This window comes from Zalophus californianus, chromosome 5 (assembly GCF_009762305.2).
Source record: "Zalophus californianus isolate mZalCal1 chromosome 5, mZalCal1.pri.v2, whole genome shotgun sequence".
NCBI lineage: Eukaryota > Metazoa > Chordata > Mammalia > Carnivora > Otariidae > Zalophus > Zalophus californianus.
Window position 1 is genome coordinate 140,633,702 of NC_045599.1, and position 20,036 is coordinate 140,653,737.

General features: G+C 44.7%; 1 protein-coding gene across 2 annotated transcripts in view; it reads left to right on the forward strand.

The window, feature by feature from the left end:
* The first annotated feature begins 904 nt into the window (after positions 1–904).
* MYO10 (myosin X) overlaps positions 905–20,036 on the forward strand; it is a 207,941-nt gene continuing 188,809 nt past the window's right edge. Inside the window, exon 1 of one of the 2 annotated variants that reach the window (XM_027604910.2) lies at positions 905–1,421. In XM_027604910.2, coding sequence (XP_027460711.1) covers positions 1,401–1,421 — 21 coding nt within the window. In that variant the 5' untranslated portion in view covers positions 905–1,400. The remainder of the gene's footprint in view (positions 1,422–20,036) is intronic. The other variant, XM_027604909.2, reaches the window with a different exon arrangement.

A 20,036-nucleotide genomic window follows, 5' to 3' on the forward strand; every position in this document is an offset into this window, starting at 1 on the left:
TTTTAAATTGCTACAGAAGTTCCTGAATCTTGGCTCTCAGTTTTTCTACCTGTTAGAGACAGGCTGCAGTTTGCAGACCAGCAAAGGGGCCAGCTGACACCCTTTGAGGGCACCTGGAAGCTTGTGGGAAATGCCCCCACTGAATTCCAATCCGCATTTTGACAAGATTCCCAGGTGATTCCTGGGCACGCTCAAATTTGAGGACCTGCCCTAGAGGAAGCAGTATCAGGTGGGTCTGATCCTTCATCCATCTCACTTGCCTTTGCCTGCTTCCTTTAGGTCTAGGACAGGGGTTACATTTTTTTACGGTGCAATTGGCCTTGTCCTCTTCCAGGTTACAAAACTACATTCTCCTGCTGCTAAGAAAACGTCCTTTAACCTGACTGCAAGAAAGAAACTCAACACGGGAAGGCAGCTTCCAGAAATTGAGTAGCCTGCGTTCCCCGCTTTGATCTGGCCCAACAGCCGGGGCAGCTCGGCCGACCGCGCTTCCCTCCCCGGGGTCGCTCATCTGCCGAGCTGCATTAATGAGATCCGTGTTGAGCCGGTTCCAGGGTCCGCTGAAGATCAAAGGCACAAAAGAATCCCCCAACCCCTCCTCCCCGGTGACTATTTGGTCTCAATCACCAGAGGGTAGAGTCAACTCCCCCGCCCACTCCTGGGTGGGGAGGCGGGGACAAGAGCAGGCGCAGCCCCAGCCTCGCCTTCCCCTCCAGCTGCGGAGCCCGCGCGTCCGCCCCAGGCGGAGTGGGCAGGGCCGGCCCTGCGGAAGCGCGGGGCGGGGTTGGCTTTGGGCTGGGCTCCTGGAGGGGTGGGGCGAGGCGGGCGAGCTGGGAGGGCAGGCCGAGTGGGCGGGGCTCAGCTCCTGGCGGGGCGGGACGGGGCGAGTGGGCGGGGCGAGTGCTCCTGTCTGCACGTCTCGGAGCTGCGGTGAGCCCGCTGAGCCCAGGCGCCCGAACCTTCGCCGCTGCGGCGCTCGCGCGGGGAGAGCCACTACGGGCTCGCTTCGTGGCCGCTGTCCCCCTGTCGCGGAGAGCGCCTCCGGCCGGAGCGCAGAGGCAGAGGGCGCGCTCCTAAGACCCCCGCCGCCCTCCCGCAGCCCGGGGGAAGAATGTGTCACCAGCTGTTCTCCGCTCGCGAGCGCTGCGCCCAGAAGTAAGGAACTTGGAGGCAGGGAGACAAAGGCTGCTGTTGGGACGGATGAGTTAGAGACTTGGGTTTGGGCAAACAAAAGGTGCGAAAGACGAGAAGGGGTTAAGGCGATGGCAGCGGGGGAGCCCCGCGGGCTCGGGTTCCTGGGAGTCGCGCCGTGACACGCATGGTTTCCCCGGACCGTCTGCTGGGCTGACTTCCGCGAGCCGGACGCGGGACTCGGGCAAGTTGGGGAGCGCCCTGGAACAATGGACAACTTCTTCCCCGAGGTGAGTGCGCTCGCGCCGGCGACAATGCCGGGACCTGGCCCCGGCGCCCCGGGAGGGATCTGCCCACCGCGCCGCGCGCTCGCTGGGGACCCTGACCTAAGCCCGGGAGGGCGAAACTTTCCGGGAGTCGCCTGAAATCACCCCCCCCACACACACACACCCCGGGCGGTCTCCGGATGAGTAAGCCGAGGCAGGTTTTGTTTGGTCCCGCGCTCCGGGACGTAGAGAAAGGTGAGCCTCCTTCCGCGTGGGTGGCTGGCTCGCGGAGTGTCCCCACGGCGCCCCGCGCGAGGTGGGGCGACGGGGCCCGACTGCCTGGGTGCGGGAAGCCCAATAAAATGTTCAGCGGGGACGTGCCTTTCTCCAAGAAAGTTCTGTTCTGGTATTTCCTTTGCAGAACGTGCCGGCTTCCTGTGAGAGGGGCGCAAACCCTTCCAAAGGAGACGGCGTAATGAAGTGCGAGAAGGCAGGCGAGGGTTTAATCATTCACTGTGTTCTCTGCCTGCGGGACCTTTGGAGTCTAGGTTGTAGTTCTGCCCAAGATGTACTCGCTCAGGGTTGGAGATCAAAAGATCGTGTACTTGTGCTGACGGTCCTTGGTAGATTTTGAATTCGAATTTAAAGAAAATCGTTTAGAGCAATTGTTTTTAAAGATTAAACCGATGCCTCATATAGGGTCATTGAGGGCGGGACACCACGGTTACTTGAAAACCCTTGCCTTGAGAACCTTTCCCCCCCCTTCCCTGGGATTGAGAGTTACAGTGGTTTCTTGGCTTCTCCTTTCTTGGTTGTGTTTATTTAATAAATTCTGTTTAAGTTTGAGGTTTGAAGTGGCTCAAAGTAAACTTAGTTGACTTAAGGGAGTCTGATGGGACTTTCATTGAAAGCCAGGGGATGTTTTGTGAATCCAGGACAGTTTTGGAATCTTCCAGCAAATTACATTGGTGAGGGTTTGCCTCTGTTGGCCAACTTGCTTTATCAGACTTAATTGGATATAGTATTTCAAGTCATTCAGCCTTCTGAATGCTTACTGTATTTTCAGACAACTATTTTTAACGGCCAAAGTGATAAGTTCTTGTGTCAGTGCCCACTTTTATCAAAGTGGCATCTCATATGTGATACCCACATTTGCTGTGAGAGGCAGGCTGGAGAGGAATTAATCATTAATTCATATTTTTACTTTTAAAGAAATCTATGGTTGAGACTATAGCATTTAAAACAAAACAAAACAAAACAAAACAAAACCTCATAGACCTTTGTTTTCATGACTGGAAGAAAGCACCAGAACTTTTTACAGGAGTTGCAGGTTAACCAACTTTGAAGGACCAATGGGCTGTGTTTAATTGCTTTCATCTGTAAGAAAACCTAGTCTCTGCCTGCAGGACACTAATTCGTAACTTTTTCTGATTTTGTTTTTGTGTTATGGGTCCCTTAGGAAAGCTCTTGAGACCTAGGATTTGTGTTCGGTTTGTTGGGGTTTCGGTCCCCCTTGAAGCCTGTCTGTGGACCTCGGAGGGAGGAGGCTTGTGGCCTCCCCTTGGGAAGAACTCTGCCCCCTAGTGCAAGTGGGGGGAACTGCAGGATAACGTGCGACAGCTGTAACCTGCCCTCAGGTTCTCTCCTTGAAATACTTTTTTTTCCTTACACCATACTTTGGTTTGGTGTAAGGGGACCTGGTTGTTGTATTTTATTTCAGTGATTAGTATATAATATTGAAGTTGGCCTTTGGCGATCATTTACACCCCCTTCATTTCCTAGATGATGAATCTTAACCTAAAGACCTTAAGTCACTTGTCTAATCTTGGGGAACTTATTATAGAATCCAGAGCCTTTTTTTCTCTGTTGCTGGTGACTTGAGTACTTTTGGGGCAATTTTCATTTATTTAAAATTACGCTTTTAATCTTGTGGTGTATTTGTATTGTAATATTTCTAATCAACCTTCAAAGTTCTGTCCCTGATTGTTAAATCACTTTGGGAGGCTGTCAAGGCCAGAGAGGCAACATAGTGCTGTATTAATTGGAGACAAACTCGTAACCTAGATCCTGTCTCTGTTAGTGTCTTATAACAGACCATCCTTTTGTTAAATTTTGATAAATTATCCAGTGAAGAAAATCATGTGATGTCCTGCTAGAGTAGAAACAGTAAGTGTGGCAGTGATATGTTTCCAAAACCGTAGGGGCTCAGCGATAAGTAGTATCCTGGTAACGGGTGTCTTTGCTAACTTTTTTCATTGTGATTTAGGCATAATGACTTGTTGCTTGTTGGACAACAGCTTGAAGCTAACACTAGCAATTGGAAAAAAAAAATAAACCAGATGTTGCATGTCTTAGCTTTATGTGCATATGGCCGGATAATAACAAAATGGGGACTTCTTGTGACTAGTAGCTGCTGTTTAGAGCTGGGCCAGGGTTTCTCAAACTGGGTGCCATTGACATTTGGGGTCAGTTCATTCTTTGTTGTTGGGAGGCTGTCCTTTGCATTGTAGGATGTTGAGCACCATCCCTGGCCTCTGCCCACCAGGTGTGAGTAGCGCCCCCAAGCTGTGACAACCAAGATGTATTGGGGACATTGCCAAATGAGCCACGGGGAGCAAAATTACTCCCAATTGAGAACCACTGAGCTAGCTCATGGAGCATTGCCTCGTGGAATTAATTCCTGCGCGTGTTGTAAGCACAGACTTCTTGCCTGCACTTGCCTGCTTTAAATAGCATCAGGCCTTTTTCTCCTGGCCACTAAGATGCTTGGGAGGCTTGTGCCATCCCCTGATGGCTACTGACTTCCAAACCTTCCCTGGGATTGGAGGAACTGAGTGCCCCACACCCCCCAATAGAGTTTCAGTCCCTCATGACCTTACACTTTTGTGGCTTCTCTCAGTTAAATTGCGTGCACGCTTCTGGGAAAACTTGTTTTTTGTTTTTTGTTTTTTTTTCCAGCATTTGGAGGTAAGCTGTTAAAAAGTGTACTGTAGGCAGAAACTAAGTTGAGGTATGTCTATAACCAGAAGCATTTTTTTTCTTTTTAAAGCAAACAGAAAAGGCTCAGCCAAGTGGCAAGACTATTTTGCAAACATGTTGATATTTTGAAGTGGATGCTGTTTCCATGTCCCTGGGGCCAAGTACAGCACTGAGGGTCCTGGAGGGGCCAGTAAGCACCAGTTGAACACATAAATGAGCTTGACTTTTCTGTTTTCTATTTTAGCAATAGGTGTGGCCTACTGGCTGTTTAAACAAAAGATCTTTTGAGGATTATTAATGGAACTTACATGAATGCTTTGATTTTTCAGAATATGTAAAATGTACACGAGTATGATCACAAAAATACAGAAAGCAGGTTATCACCGTCTTAAGACTTATTCGCTCATGAAAACATTCCAGCTGTACCTATTTCTTACAACCTGGTTCACTCTCAAGATGTTATGTGGAACCCCCTTCCTTGTTTCCACTTAATTTGGGAAGGTGTCTTGGTTTTGGTGCTTAACCTGGAGCTGTTCAAATAGCTTTTTAAGCTGGAAAGAGTTCTTGAGCCTATTTTTCTCCCCTTTTCATGGTATTTTGGTTTGGTTTTAGAACTTATTTATTGTCTTGATTAAAAAAAAGAATTAAGACTGTTATTTTTGGGGCGCCCCATCCCTCCTCTCCAAATCCTCTCTCAAGGACTTCCTTGTTCCACCGGGTCTTGAAGGTGATCCCTTTGACACCTATGAAATAGAATCAGACCATTTGCTGGTATCTTCTTTTCTCACAGAGGACTTACAGTGCCTTGGCTTTTCTGCACGCTCTATACAGATTTCTATTGTCAAATATTCATTTTTAGGCCCCTGCCAGTTCGGGGACAGCAGAGCCCCCGTGAGCAGCTGCAGGCGGGACAGTTGTTGCCGGCAGGGAGCCCTGATCTCCCTGCTGGTGGGGAAGGGCTGCTCTCCCCAGATCATGTGACCTCCTGTTCTCACCTCTCAAATCAGGCACAAACCAGCATGGGCTGGGCCTTCACTCTTTAACCAGCGTGGAGGCAGGAGAGAGCAATGTTTGCTTCTCTGGCTCTGGCTTTGAGCGGGGTCACCTTTAAGGACCTGAGCCTTGAATGTGCTTCTTCTCTTGAAATTGGTAGGAAATAGGATACTTTTTTTTTCATTTGTAACTTTATTTTTTATTGAAGTATAATATACGGTGTTATTAGTTTCAGGCGTACAATATGATTCAACAGTCCTCTGTGTTACTCGGTGCTCTGATCCCCTTTATTTCTCTCTGTTAGGGATACCTTATTAATGGGTTTCAAAATTTTGCCTTCAGAGTAACTGCTACATAACATTTTCTTTTTTTTTTTTTTTTAGATTTTATTTATTTGACAGCGAGAGACACAGAGAGGGAACACAAGTAAGGGGAGTGGGAGAGGGAGAAGCAGGCTTCCCGCCAAGCAGGGAGCCTGACGCGGGGCTCCATCCCAGGACCCTGGGATCATGACCCGAGCTGAAGGCAGACGCCTAACGACTGAGCCACCCAGGTGCCCCTGCTACATAACATTTTCATGTCCCCTGCAGGGAACATTCAAGAATGAGCAACCAATGACCTCTGTATTGAGCTTGACAGTACTTCTCCTTGCCTAAATGCCCCTAGTTGGAATGAAAAGGGCCTCATCCTTAAAAGTAGGAAAGATGTGGCTTTTGGAAACCCAGCTACACCCCTCTCCCCTGTGGGAGCTTGGGTTTTCTGACTGTCCTGGGCTTTATTTCTGTGGGCATAATCGTGTCCACCTTGCGTGATTACTAGAATTTGAGATAAGATTTACTTGGCACATGGTAGGTGGGTAATAAGAGATTAGTTATAGTAACTAAGAGTGAGTGGCTCTTGATGGTGAATGGAATTCCAGTATTTAGTGGTGCAGAGAGACCTTGGCCTTAGAGCTGTTCCCCAATATCATTTCTTGTGCTAGACTGCATTTATTAATTTTCTCCCTTTCACCCTGTACACTCTGGCACATTTTACCTTTCCAGACTTCTGTCTGAAGCATGTCCGTATAGCTAATAAAATCAAGCTCACATTCCTTAGTCTGATTTCCCAGGCGCTCTGATCTTGCAACTCTTTATTCTTCTTTCCCATGTGAATTCACCTCCAGAGGATCTCTTACTGGTTCTACTCCATGCTTTTGCGCACCTGTCCGCTCCGCTGATCGGATGTCCTGCCTGGCTAGCTCCTTTTCTGAAGCCATCCCTGACTGGTCTAGTTTACGGTGACCCCACGTTTCTTTCTTTCCTGTGAACTTGGCTCCTCTCCTTTCTGTCCTGGTCTTGTTAGGAGTTTACCCTGGTTAGCTAGAGGCTTTACATATCTTTTTCTTTTCCCCCCCTCTCAAATGAATAAACAGAGCCTCGAGAGGTTAAATACCCTATTTATTAGTTTTATCACCTCATTTGCACGGAGAGGTCCGTAAGGATGGGATTCTCTCCTTGTATAGCCTTTATTTTCCCCTTAAGTACGGATCTTTTTATGGTGGGAGGGGTGATGCTTACAATGTTTTTTCCTTGATTGTGAAGCATTTTACAATCCTTTGAGGTCAGTAATCAATATCGCTAAGGTTCATTGAGGGCTCTACATGCCAGGCATGTTCCTGAGTACTTGACATTCAGTAGCTCCTTTAATTCATTTGACAGCTCTTGGATTAAGTCCCCACGGATGAAGAAAGTGAGACACAGGTTAAGTAAGTAGCTAAGTGTCACGCAGTTAGAAGGTGATAATCAGGATTCGAATGCACACCTGTGTCTCCAGATTCTCTGTACTCCCCCCTGCCATTCTTTTCTGTCCTGTTGGTGTCATGTGTCTTACGCTTTTATCATTGTTTCTGGGCTCTTTGAAGTGCTGTTGACAGTAGGTAGTTCATAAATGATTTTTGAGTTAAACTGCATGGGAGCTTGGGGAAACACCCACACTCCAGAAACATTGAAACCTGGTAGGCCAATGTTCATCCTGCCATTAATTTTTATCTGGTTTGCTTTTTACTTTAGAAAGACATACCTTCTGTTTCCTTGTGAAATGTGGTTTCTAAAACTGCCGGCCCTGACCTCATGACGATGGTGGGAAGATTTATGTAATACGACACTGAGAAGACTCACTTTTTGAGATGTGTTTACTAGTACTCACTTGTTTACCCAGCTTTGGCTATCCGTTATCGCAGGGTTTCTCTTTGAGGTTTTCTGATAGAATCTTCTCTCTCAACTCGATTCTGTCCGTTTTCCCAGGGTTTCTCCACATTGGTTGTGTTTTACTTGTTAGCTGCTTGGTGCTCGCAGCATGATCACCCACAGCAGAGCTGAACATTTCTCAAAGAGCATTCCTCAATTAAAACATCTTGCTGCCTGGCCGAGAGCTTTTTGGAAAGTGTGTCCACCAGGTCTGAAGTGTGAAACTTGAGTCCCCAGTTTAAATCTAGCATCTCCTGTCACGTGACATCCCATCACCTGACTCCGCCAGTTACCAGGAAAGGTGTTAGCGCTCTGTGCCAAAGTCACCACCCATCTGTTGAAATTCAGCCCGGGCCTGGGGGTCACACACAGGAGTTGTAAATTTAATACCTCTACCTTCACCCAAGCTTCAAGCTTCATTAGCAAAGAAACGGTAGGCAAGGTTGAATTTTTGCACTTTGGGGTAGGTTTGCTTATCTTTACCACTTGTTGGACATTTAGAGGTGAAGATAAACGATTTGGGGGATGCTGGAGTAGAATGTAAGCTTTTTTTACATGGCCTGTTACCCAACATTGGGTCTGAAAAGAATTCCATAATTGTTTTAAATGTCTTTTTTTTTTTGGTCTGTTAATAACATGTGAGTAGTACCCACTGACAATGGTATACATTATGGAGACAGGTGGACTTACCTCTTCAAAAGCCTGTGTTCGCAAGGTCTGCTTTTTCTGTGTTAAAATTCTCTTTAAAAGAAGTTTATAGACGACACACTCGTGTGCAGCTCTTTTATTCTTTGGTTTTACTAGCCTCCTAGGTACTTAAATTATGCTTTAAAAAACTTTTGATAAACATAGATTTACTATGTTGTTACTATGTCAAAAGTAATGCAGTATTTGCCATGTCATTCTTAAATTCATCTCTTCTTAATCCTGCAAAGAATATGTACTAAGGTTAGGAAATGCCATAAGGAAGAGACAAAAACTGCCTGGGTCCTACTTTTAATGTTTTGGGCTTTCCATACCTCTGTGTATATGTTTCTATAAAAGCACACCTATAATATTTTCCATTTAAGAGTTGACTGCGAAAAGCTTTAAATGTCAAGAAACTTGTTGCCTGTGTCATTTTCACAAGGTCAGAGGCGAGACTACAAATGCAGACCCCATACCACACATCTAAATATTTAAAAGTTATAAATCAAGCTTACAAACTGGTACATAAAATGTCTTTGCCTACCTTGACACATATACCTTCATTAGGACACAGCCAAAAAATTTGTGTAAAGCTATAGTTTTTATTGCTGAAAGTCGGAATATCAAAGGTAAACGAAGATAATTATGGTTGCACATGCCTGGCCATTCTTTTGATAGGCCAATGATGTTTGCATGAGTAATAGACATATAGTCCATAATATATTTTCCATAAATCCATTTCTCTTGCCCATATTTCAGCAAAATCACTAAATTATATGGTTATAGTCAAGATTTTCACAGTTCACGTTTTATTGGCAGTAACACCAAAGTAAAAGACCTTGAGTCCTAGTGGTTCTTTGATTTTTAAAGAACTTCAGTTTGAAGAAGACCTGCTTTGTAAGGCAGGACTGTAGTTATTGGCATTGTCAACAAAAATTCATATGGTAATACTATTTTTTTTAAACAAAGTATAATTAACATGGTGCTATTTCAGCTGTACAATATAGTGAATCACCAACTATACATTGCTCACTGCTCATCAAGATAACTATACTTTTAATCCCCTTTATGTCACTCATACAGCAATATTTAGATTAAAGAAAGAATAGGGTTGAGGGGCGCCTGGGTGGCTCAGTCGTTAAGCGTCTGCCTTCGGCTCAGGTCACGATCCCAGGGTCCTGGGATCGAGCCCTGCATCGGGCTCCCTGCTCGGGGGGGAAGCCTGCTTCTCCCTCTCCCACTCCCCGTGCTTGTGTTCCCTCTCTCGCTGTGTCTCTCTCTGTCAAATAAATAAAATCTTTAAAAAAAAAAAAAAAAAAAGAATAGGGTTGCATGTGTTAGATCATTGATTTTGCAGAAAGTACTAAATATTTTAAATTAATTATATAAATCATATTATTACTGTGAATTTTCACTGTTCCCCAAACTTTTCAATGTTTTGTGTACATTATAAAGGAAACAATTCATTAAAAATCTGTTTTCAAATGAAACTATAACTTAATGCATCTTGGTCACAAAATAATCTGCATAAAAATGTGTTTGGGGTAGTGTGTGTGTGTGTGAATCTTTTCTTTCCTAGTCTTACAAATGTTTTTATTTCCTTAATCTGTTTTACATATTTTCTTGAAATTCCAGTTTTTTGGTTTTTTTTTTTTTTTTTTTAAGATTTTAGCGTTTTGAGAGACCGAGCACATAAGCGGGGGGAGGGAGAGGCAGGCTCCCCAGTGAGCAGGGACCCTGATGCAGGGCTCGATCCTGGAACACTGGGATCATGACCCAAGCTGAAGGCAGACACTTAACCGCGTGGCGCCCCTCAAAATAACATTTTCCACCAAAGTCCATGATTCATTCTTTGAGGAACTTCTATTTACTACTTTTTTTTTTTTTTTTTGTCTTTGTGATGTGCAGGGCACACTCTGGAGCCTACAGCCCAAGGTAGGAGTCCTAGGTGTCTGAGTCTAAGAGTGACCCTGCCCATTCCTCCCGCGCATGTATCATCATTTATATGACCATTTTAGGTTGCTTCTGGTTGTTTGCTTTTATAGAAAACAGCACACGAACGTTCTTATCCCTAGATCATGATATGCTCGTCTGATTATTTCTTGAGGATAAAATTGCCTGGGAGTGGAGATGTTTGATCAAAGAGTTTGCACTTTTTTAGTTAGATTTTTTTGGCAGTGAAAGTTTTATGAGAGGTTCCCTGCAGCTTATGTACAGCAGGCACAGCTGAGACACCCTGTCCTGATGTGTTTATGACAGCAGGGATTTTGTGACTTCTAACTAGAATCTTAATGACATGTATTATTTCATGAAGGAAGTTATCACATAATACTAGACTTGTGTCCACTGTCAGGTTGTCCTCTGAGCTGCAGGGGAGAGAGAGGGTCTCAGTTGATTACAAGCAGGGCTGGTGATTCACATCAGGCCCTCAGAAGATCCCTGTGTGGGCGCTGATGTTCGTTCAAGTCGCCGAAGTGCACACGAGGGACCTGGCTTTACCTTGCCTGGGGGACCATTGGCCATTTGTTTGGGGAACTGTTCATGGATTTTTCTTTTAATTCCATTCCTTTTTTTTTTTTTTTTTTTAAAGATTTTTATTTATTTGACAGAGACACAGCGAGAGAGGGAACACAAGCAGGGGGAGTGGGAGAGGGAGAAGCAGGCTTCCCACTGAGCAGGGAGCCTGATGCCAGGCTCGATCCCAGGACCCTGGGATCATGAGCTGAAGGCAGATGCTTAACGACTGAACCACCCAGGCGCCCCTAATTCTTATTCTTTTGTATTGTAAATATCCTTGTGTGTTAACCCTGGACCACAACAGTGACAGGATGGTGGTGGTTCTGACTGTAGGGGTTTAGGGAACCCACAATACTGTGTGTGTGTGTGTGCGTGTGTGTGCGTGTGTGTGTGTGTGTGTGTGTGTGTGTTACTTGAAAGCTTATTCTTATTTTTTACCCCATGAAATCTTTCACGGAAAGATTTGACTTTGAAGTGAGTGATGAAAATAACACTATCCCTTTTATAGTATATACCGTCATTTAATACAGGTTTGCATCTGCTTTTTCCCCACCCACATTTCATTCTTTAATGATGGGAGCTAAGCCTTCTTGGGATGCTGAAAACTGCAACAAGATATTCCTGTCATCCCCCAGCATCTCAGCAGGACGGAATGGAAAGGGGATTTCTTTGCTGTAAGCCAAGACGGCTAAGGCAATCAGGAGTGTCCTTACTTGAGTCCTGAGTTGAGTCAGGCCTATAGCGGGGGCAGCAGTGAGAGAAGTTCCAGGGGGAGGGTGTGGCCGGAGAAGCGAGGCCAGGCAGCCCAGACAGCTGTCACCTGAAGGCGTGTGACTCCACGGGGAGCCACGCTCCCGAGTCCTGAGACTCAACTCCACGTCGGGGCGCAGAGATGGAAACGCGTCCCTCGGATTCTTGCCCTCGTCTGGTCCTGGGTGTTTGGGAGGAGTGCCCAGTGAAGACTAGCCCAGTATGGAAGCAAGGGGAGTGTTTTCCCTGGTTATTTCTTAGGGGGCAGGGGCTCCTTCTTCCTACTTCTTACTGCTTCTGGTCCCCTGCTTTGAAAACAATGATAGTTTATTGGGCACAAGGGAGAAGAACAAAAGAGACCCATCCTATGAAAGGAACTCTCTTTAACTTTGTTAACTCCCAGATCAGGGGCCACTTGATCACCAGGGATTGGGCCATCTCCAACTCTCCTAGTCCGAACTGCCTTCACACCTCCTGCTGTTTCCCTGCCAGCCCACTGTGCCCTGCCCATCCCCACCCTGGGTCCCTGACCTTGCTACCTCTTTCCTTGTGTAGTTAAAATATGAGCTGAGAGCGCTTCCTGAGCCCTAGGGAGATGCCCTGTGTTCTTCTCACCACCTGGCTTATAGACCAAAGATTTTTTCCACATAGAGTTTTCTTCATACCTCCGTTTTTTTGAAAAATGTCCACTTGCTCTTGTTTTTTCCACCAAGAATGTGTATAGAGTATGAGGATGTTTCAGCAACAAGTAGGTAAGCTGTGCTTATGAGTGTAAGAGACTTTTTTTTTGCTTAAACTACTTTATATATATGAGATAAATCTGTGTATGCATGCACAGGTGCTTGTCTGTGTCACGTGCACACATGCACAATGCTCACTTGTGTAACACGTTGCATACACATGTGCACATGAGCACAATGTAGCCTTACAGGTAACGTGCATATACACACAGGTGCACACAGGCACAGCACACGCTCACACATGTAACACATGTGATCACATGTGCACAGCACTCGTGTGTGACATGCATGTATACACGTGCATGGTGCGCACGTGTGTGTACATGTGTGCGTGATATGCACTCGCCTGTGTGACACGTGTACTGTGTATATGTGCACATCCATATATATAATGCATGTGTGTATACACACATGCACACGTGTATATATGCGCACATACATGTGTTAGGTTTAGCATCGTGGTTCCAGACAGAGGCAGTCATGGCCATGGGTATGGGAAATGAAGTATCTCCCCAGGGCCGTGCTGGCTAAGGGTTTTGTCCACATCTAGTAGGTGAATTGTTTGCTGTTGAGAAGTTTTCAGTAGGCAGTATTTCTGAACTGCTTACAGTTTTCTAAGAAGATAAAGGTTAGAAAAGCAGCCTCTGCACCTTTTCCCATGTTACCTGCTTGTTAGGATGGGGTCATCAGGATACTGCTTTGTTAATCAGAGGTCCTGCATTTCCTTAAGATTTTCATTGTTTAGGGATTTTCTCAAAGGTAGGTGCCAAGTGCAAGGATATGAATTCTGGTGCATACTGTAAATTCTAGCACTGAGTTTTTCAGACCTTGAGAACCACTGAAATTTTGGATGTTTCTCTTGGTAATGTAGCTTTTCGGCTACAACAATTTCCTTCTTGCCTTTGGGCAGATCTGTTAGGTTACTGTACTTTAGGTTCTAAAACCATGTTCGCTTAAGATTCTCTTTGAGAAGGCCAGTGCATCTTTTCTAGAAATATCGATGGAATATAAATACGTAAATAAATACAATAGAAAGATGGAATCTCTTGTTTTTCGAAGTATATATCGGAAGAAATACATCTGATAAAATGAGCTCTTGGTTATAAAATCAGGACAAGATGCTGCCATGCAGTATCTTGGAGACTAAGCAAGCAAGTCAGGGCCTCCTGGCCCATGTTGTGGAGGGTAACTTATGCATCTGTTTTTTCACCATAGTTTTTATTTTCCTGTATTTTGCCATCATAAAAAAATTAAAGCACGAGTCATCAGTTCTAAAAGTGAAAATGGGGAGCAAAAATATTTCTAGGTTGGCCACCTTCAGCGGACTGTAGGCAGTATTAAGAAAATGTGCCTCTAGCAGGGAAATCCAAATCAAAACCTCAATGAGATACCACCTCACACCAGTCAGAATGGCTAAAATTAACAAGACAGAAAACAACAGATGTTGGTGGGGATGCGGGGAAAGGGGAACCCTCCTACACTGTTGGTGGGAATGGGAAGCTGGTGCAGCCACTCTGGAAAACAGTATGGAGGTTCCTCAAAAAGTTGAAAATAGAGCTACCATCCGATCCAGCAATTGCACTACTGGGTATTTACCACAAAGATACAAATGTAGGGATCCGAAGGGGTACGTGCACCCCAATGTTTATAGCAGCAATGTCCACAATAGCCAAACTGTGGAAAGAGCCAAGATGTCCATCGACAGATGAATGGATAAAGAAGATGTGGTATATATACACAATGGAATATTATGCAGCCATCAAAAGGAATGAGATCTTGCCATTTGCAATGATGTGGATGGAACTGGAGGGTGTTATGCTGAGTGAAATAAGTCAATCAGAGAAAGACATGTATCCTATGACCTCACTGATAGGAGGAATTCTTAATCTCAGGAAACAAACTGAGTGTTGCTGGAGTGGTGGGGGGTGGGAGGGATGGGGTGGCTGGGTGATAGACATTGGGGAGGGTATGTGCTATGGTGAGCGCCGTGAATTGTGCAAGACTGTTGAATCACAGATCTGTACTTCTGAAACGAATAATGCAATATATGTTAGGGGAAAAAAAAGAAGATAGGAGGGGAAGAATGAAGGGGAGTAAGTCAGAGGGGGAGACGAACCATGAGAGACTATGGACTCTGAAAAACAAACAGGGTTCTAGAGGGGAGGGGGGTGGGGGATGGGTTAGCCTGGTGATGGGTATTAAAGAGGGCACGTTCTGCGTAGAGCACTGGGTGTTATGCACAAACAATGAATCATGGAACACTCATCAAAAACTAATGATGTAATGTATGGTGATTAACATAACAATAAAAAATTTAAAAAAATGTGCCTCTGAAATTGCAAAACCGGGGAGTTCAGAGGGCTCTCCGTGGGAATGTAACTCTGTCCTTATTCGCCTGTTATCTTTGTGATATCAAGTGGGTTCTTTTTACCCTGAGGCACAGAGAACTAGGTTACTTTACCCAAGACCTATCCCCAAATGATGGGGTCAGAAATATAACTTAGGTTGTGTCCTTCAAGTCTCTTAAAATCCTCATGGACTCTTCAGCCTCCTTTAGGCCCTTAAATGTGAATCTTTACAGTTGGCTTGTACACGTGGAACAGGGAAATAGGGTACCTTCAGAAGAACAGGAAAAGTTATTATAAAATGTTTGACGAAGTTGAGTTAGCTATTCCCTCTAGGAAAGCAGAATTGTGGCAACTTCTTTTTGAAAGATGGTATATCCTGTCTTTAGCACAGCCTAGTTTAGGACAAAATTTTCTTTTTCTTTAAAAAAAAAAAAAAGATGTTCTAGCAGTGTTCCCTAACTCAAGTCAATAGTTTATTTGTCCAAGGAAGAAATGTGATGTATATTTAGGATTTGACATCAGGTGGGCTTTTGGTAACGATTTGAATAAATGGAGCTTGGGGTGATAGCGAAGCCACGATGCAGTCTTTTCAGCCTCTGTGCCATCTGCACTCTGTTATCCAGTTTAACTTGTGAGAATGTATTGATCACTTGGTGGGGACTGCTAAATTCTTTATATGGATTAATTCATATAATCTACCCAATAATCTTTTTTTTTTTTTTTTTTTAGTGTGAGACAGAGAGCAAGCCTGGGAGGGGGAGGAGCAGAGGGAGAGGGAGAAAGGGAGAAGCTCGAGCAGGCTCCATGCTCAGCACAGAGCCCGACGCAGGACTCGATCTTATGACCCAGAGATCACAACCTGAGCTGAAATCAAGGTGCCCCAAATCTGCCGAATAATCCTATGCTGTTGGTACCATTCTCATCTCTTTTATGTATAAGATTAGAGCCCCAAAGAAGCTAAGTAATTTGCCCAAGTTCACACAGCTGGGAAGTGGTAGAGCTAGAATTTGGACCCAAAGATACCTAGCTCTTTGGAACTTGAATTCATTTGGAGGTAATGTCAGTAGTTTGTGTAGAAGGAGGTGAAGATAGAATCGTGTCGAAATCTTTAGGAATGTGTATTTGCATCCCCATAGGGAGCAGACCAGAGTCATGTGATACAAGACCAAGAATTACCTACTCTTGCCAGTGACTGGAACAAGGAATAGGAGTTTTTTCTGTAATCCGAGCAGAAACACAGCCTCGATTGTTCTTGTGATGGCAGCCACTGAGTGTTCATCCTGAGTGAGATACGGTATTTCAGGCATTCTGTTGGGGAGAACATACAAAGATGAGTTCCTATGCAATTTGTAGATTTCTGGGGAGATTTCCTACTGAAGATGGAGGTCACACTGAATTTCCTAAGTCATTTTTCTTGGCTTTTGTATGTTTCTGATAAACTCCAGATTCCCATGAAGTGATGTTGTGAGAAGGCGTGTTTGCTTTGGAATCTGTGTGAGGTTTGCAGCTCTTGCTTGTCATGTGCATTGCTGATGGCTTCTGTCTGCCCTGCACCTGTGGCCTTCAGCTGTCCCGTCCTCCTTCAGCATCTGGAGTGTTCACATCTTCCTCTGCAGAGATGGGTAAAAGTGCCATTTCGTTTAAGTTGAGGGCTAAATCTTTTTTTATAAAGACATTTTTAGGTTCACAGCAAGTGATAAGATTTTAAGAAACTACCATTTTGGAAATCGGCCCTCTTCCTACCGATGTGAGATTTTTACTAGATAGTTAATGGTTTACATTTAAGTGAACTGTGCAAATCTGTAATTCACTTAAGATGGTGATATGTTGGTTGCTAATGTTTTCTATTCCTAATGAATACGGATTTTGTAATTTAAAAAGTGCTAGCATGAGGGCGCCTGGCTGGCTTAGTCGGTTAAGTGTCTGCCTTCAGCTCGGGTCATGATCCTGGGGTCCTGGGATCGAGCCCCGCATTGGGCTCCCTGCTCCACGGGAAGCCAGCTTCTCCCTCTCCCGCTCCCCCTGCTTGTGTTCCTGCTCTCGCTGTGTCTCTCTCTGTCAAATAAATAAATAAAATCTTTAAAAAAAAAAATGCTAGCACAAAAAAGAAAACGCTAGCATGGTTATATCAGCAGATCTGTTCTTTGTCATGACTTGTGTAGTCTGAATGATGCTAAGGGTTTGGTGGATCATTACTGGTGGGATTTGAATTTTATATGGAAGAGTGGCTCTCAACTGGTCAATTTTGCCTCCCCGGGGACACTTAGCAATGTCTGGAGACATTTTGGGTTGTTACCACTGACATAGGGAGGGTGCTGCTGACACTAGTGGGTGGAGGTGAGGGGTCCTGCTGAAGACCGTGGGATGCACAGGACCATGCCCCATCGTAGACTGATGCAGCTCCAATGTCAGTAGAATGAGGACTGAGAAACCCTGATAGAGAAGATTGACTTGATTCCGTGAAATTCTACCTTTTTGCATTTCAGTTTTCTGTTTTCTAAGTAAAATGAGTACCACTAACATAATTTCCTGTAACGTATTTTTTAGGGGTATGTGGGCGTGGCTGTGAATGAGGCCTTCATCCGATTTTTCAATTTTAATCTCCAAGTTTATTACAGTAAATTTGTTAAATTTATTATAATTTGCATAGTCATGTTAGACAGCTAGATTTATAGTTATATTTATTCCACAGTTGATTTCTCTGGCATGCATGAAAAATAAAATATATTTATTATATGTCTGTACATTCATACAGTAGGCTATAAAGTTATTTTTCTCTAGGCCTTCTTAACTGTGAGCTTCCATTTGTCCTAAAAGGCAAAGGAATAGACAGTAGGACAAGCTCCATCACAGAACACCAGGAGACAGATGTGTAGATTTGAGATGGAAGAAAGCCAGAAGAGGCCAGGATTAGTACTGTGCTCTCTGGACCTCTAGCCACTTGATTCTTTTCATTCATTACCAAGCACTTGGGTCACCAACCCTGTTAATGCACGAGGCAGCCTATTGCAAGGGGTAAGTGAACCTTTACCAACAAACTCCACGCCCTCCTTTCTTTTCCGCTTCTCCCTATTTTGATGAGTAAGTATGTAATTTTTTCTTTTGGTTTAATTTTCACCTAGCATGTTGTTTTTTTTGCAAGCTACAGCAATGAATCACTGAACGCTTGGTAAGGGCAGTTGAATCAGCAGGCTAAACTTTAAAATTAATGGAAGAATACTTCGAAGTTCATACCAAACCTTCAGTCAGGAGGGAAATTAAGTTGGGTTCATCTTAAAGTTCCTGGATTTAGGGGCACCTGGCTGGTTCAGTCAGGAAAGCATGCAACTCTGCATCTCAAGGTCATGAGTTCAAGCCCCACATTGGGCGTGGAGCCTACTTAAAAAAAAAAAAGTTCCTGGATTTAATCAGTGGTTTAGGAGTGAGTTATTTTTTTTTTTTTTTTTTTAGGTTCTGCTTTACTGAGGTATAATCGGCGTATAAAATTGTAAGGTATTTAGTGTACATCAGGGTAGGCGTTCTTCCCATGTTCCTCCTCACCTTTTCTCCCCCACTAGCAGGAGGACCAAACAGAAAAATAATCTGGTTTTCTATTGACTTTGTTGCTTTCTAATGTGGAAAGCGCCATAAACAAGACCTCTTTCTAGATGAAATTTTAGTGTCCTGCACGTTTTTGTTTGTTGATTGGGAATCATTTAAGTAAAAAGACTCTCAGGACTCCAAATGGGCTAATTTGTTAGAAGAAGAGTCCGTACCACTGCCTGTTGATGCAAAGTTCATTTGGATCATTTATTGGGCGTTAGCTGACTGTGATATGGGATTAAGGACTCTGGACATACAGTTCACGATAGAAATCTGGGCTGGATAGGTTGGTAATGAGGCTTCAGTGATGACATTGTCACCAAACCTTGGACCAGCTCCTCAGGGGACAAAGCCATTCAGCTGGTGAGGGATCTCTGCCAAGTACTTACTCACCAGCTCAGTTCATTCAGATGAATGATAAGAAACTTGAGTATGGTAGGGATTTCTTTGCTTCAGAGATCACGGCTTGTTAAAGATCCATGTTGATGGAATTCCTCATGATTCAGTTGTGGTCCTGGCATGGTGTGAGGCTGAGGCGGCTAAAGTTGGCCCCTGGCTGCCAGTGGGATTCCCACCGCTGCCTTACCCGAAGCTGTGATTTCAGGGCGGAGCGGGGTGCGCCAGAGGATACCGGCGAAGGACCGCTGATTCACTGATGCACCTGAAAGCTACCTTGGAAGCTATGAGCCTCTGAAACTAACAACAATAATAGGACGTTTATGAGAGGCTTATTTGGTGCCCTCTGCTGTGCTAATCCCTTTATGTACATCATCTCATGGCATTTTCCGCTTGTTAGCTATTGTGAATCTCATCTAGAGTCGACCAACCTGTGGCTTAGAGAAGTGAAGTAACTGGTCAAGTCACATGGCTAACACATGGGATTGCATCTTGTCGGAGTCTAGAGACTGTGTTCATTTCTTCTGAGCTGATATCTCAAGTTTATCACTGCTCTCCTGGCCAGGTGGATTACCAGTCTGGAAGGCCGACCGTGGGTTTATCAGATGTTTGGACTTTTCCTAGTGCCATGTGATCCCACCCTAGGCAGCGAGTATGTTTCAAGGTTATTTTCATGGTTTGTGTATGCACTTGAGGGTGTGTTTCGTCTAGGACTCTGTCGAATATAGGGCATATCTGGGCTACCAGCTCAACATTCACAAATAAGTAAAACAGAAATAGTGACTTGGCAGAAATCACAGCTCTACAGAATGAACAGTGGCAGAATTAACAGTGATGGGCCACATAGGCTTCCTCAGACACCACAGGTCCCAGTGAGGAGATCATCATGAGACATAATCATTTATTTTGCTGGCCATTCTTGAGTACCATAGATTTACTAGATACTAGGCATTCGATATTTACTGGATGGATATTAGGTTCCCTTAGGAGTGGGCACTTCAGGGCGGGGGAGTCTTCCAGCAGCAGCTCATGAAGTTTCCTTGGGAAGTTTGTCCCAGGTCAGGATCCCAGGGAGAGGCTGCGTGGCCAGCAAGTGGGACCACCAGAGCCCACTCTGGCCGTGAGCCGTCTCAGCCTGGCTGCTTGCACGCGGGAATATTAAGTTCTTCCTCATTCTGTCAAGAGCACACAGAAGTTGTTGGTGTGCCTTTGTCTTTTCTGACTTTGATTGCCGAAGTCCGTGTTCCCAGGTGCCTGCTTCCCGTGAGGAGCCCAGGCTAGCGGAGTGTGGTATATTATTTCTTGCCTGAACTGGAATGAGCTAAGTCTTCCAACATTGAGCTACAGAGAGTAAGCCACATTATGGAGGTGATTCCTGGTGCTGTGTCCCACAGCTTCCCCCCATCCACCCCAATGTAG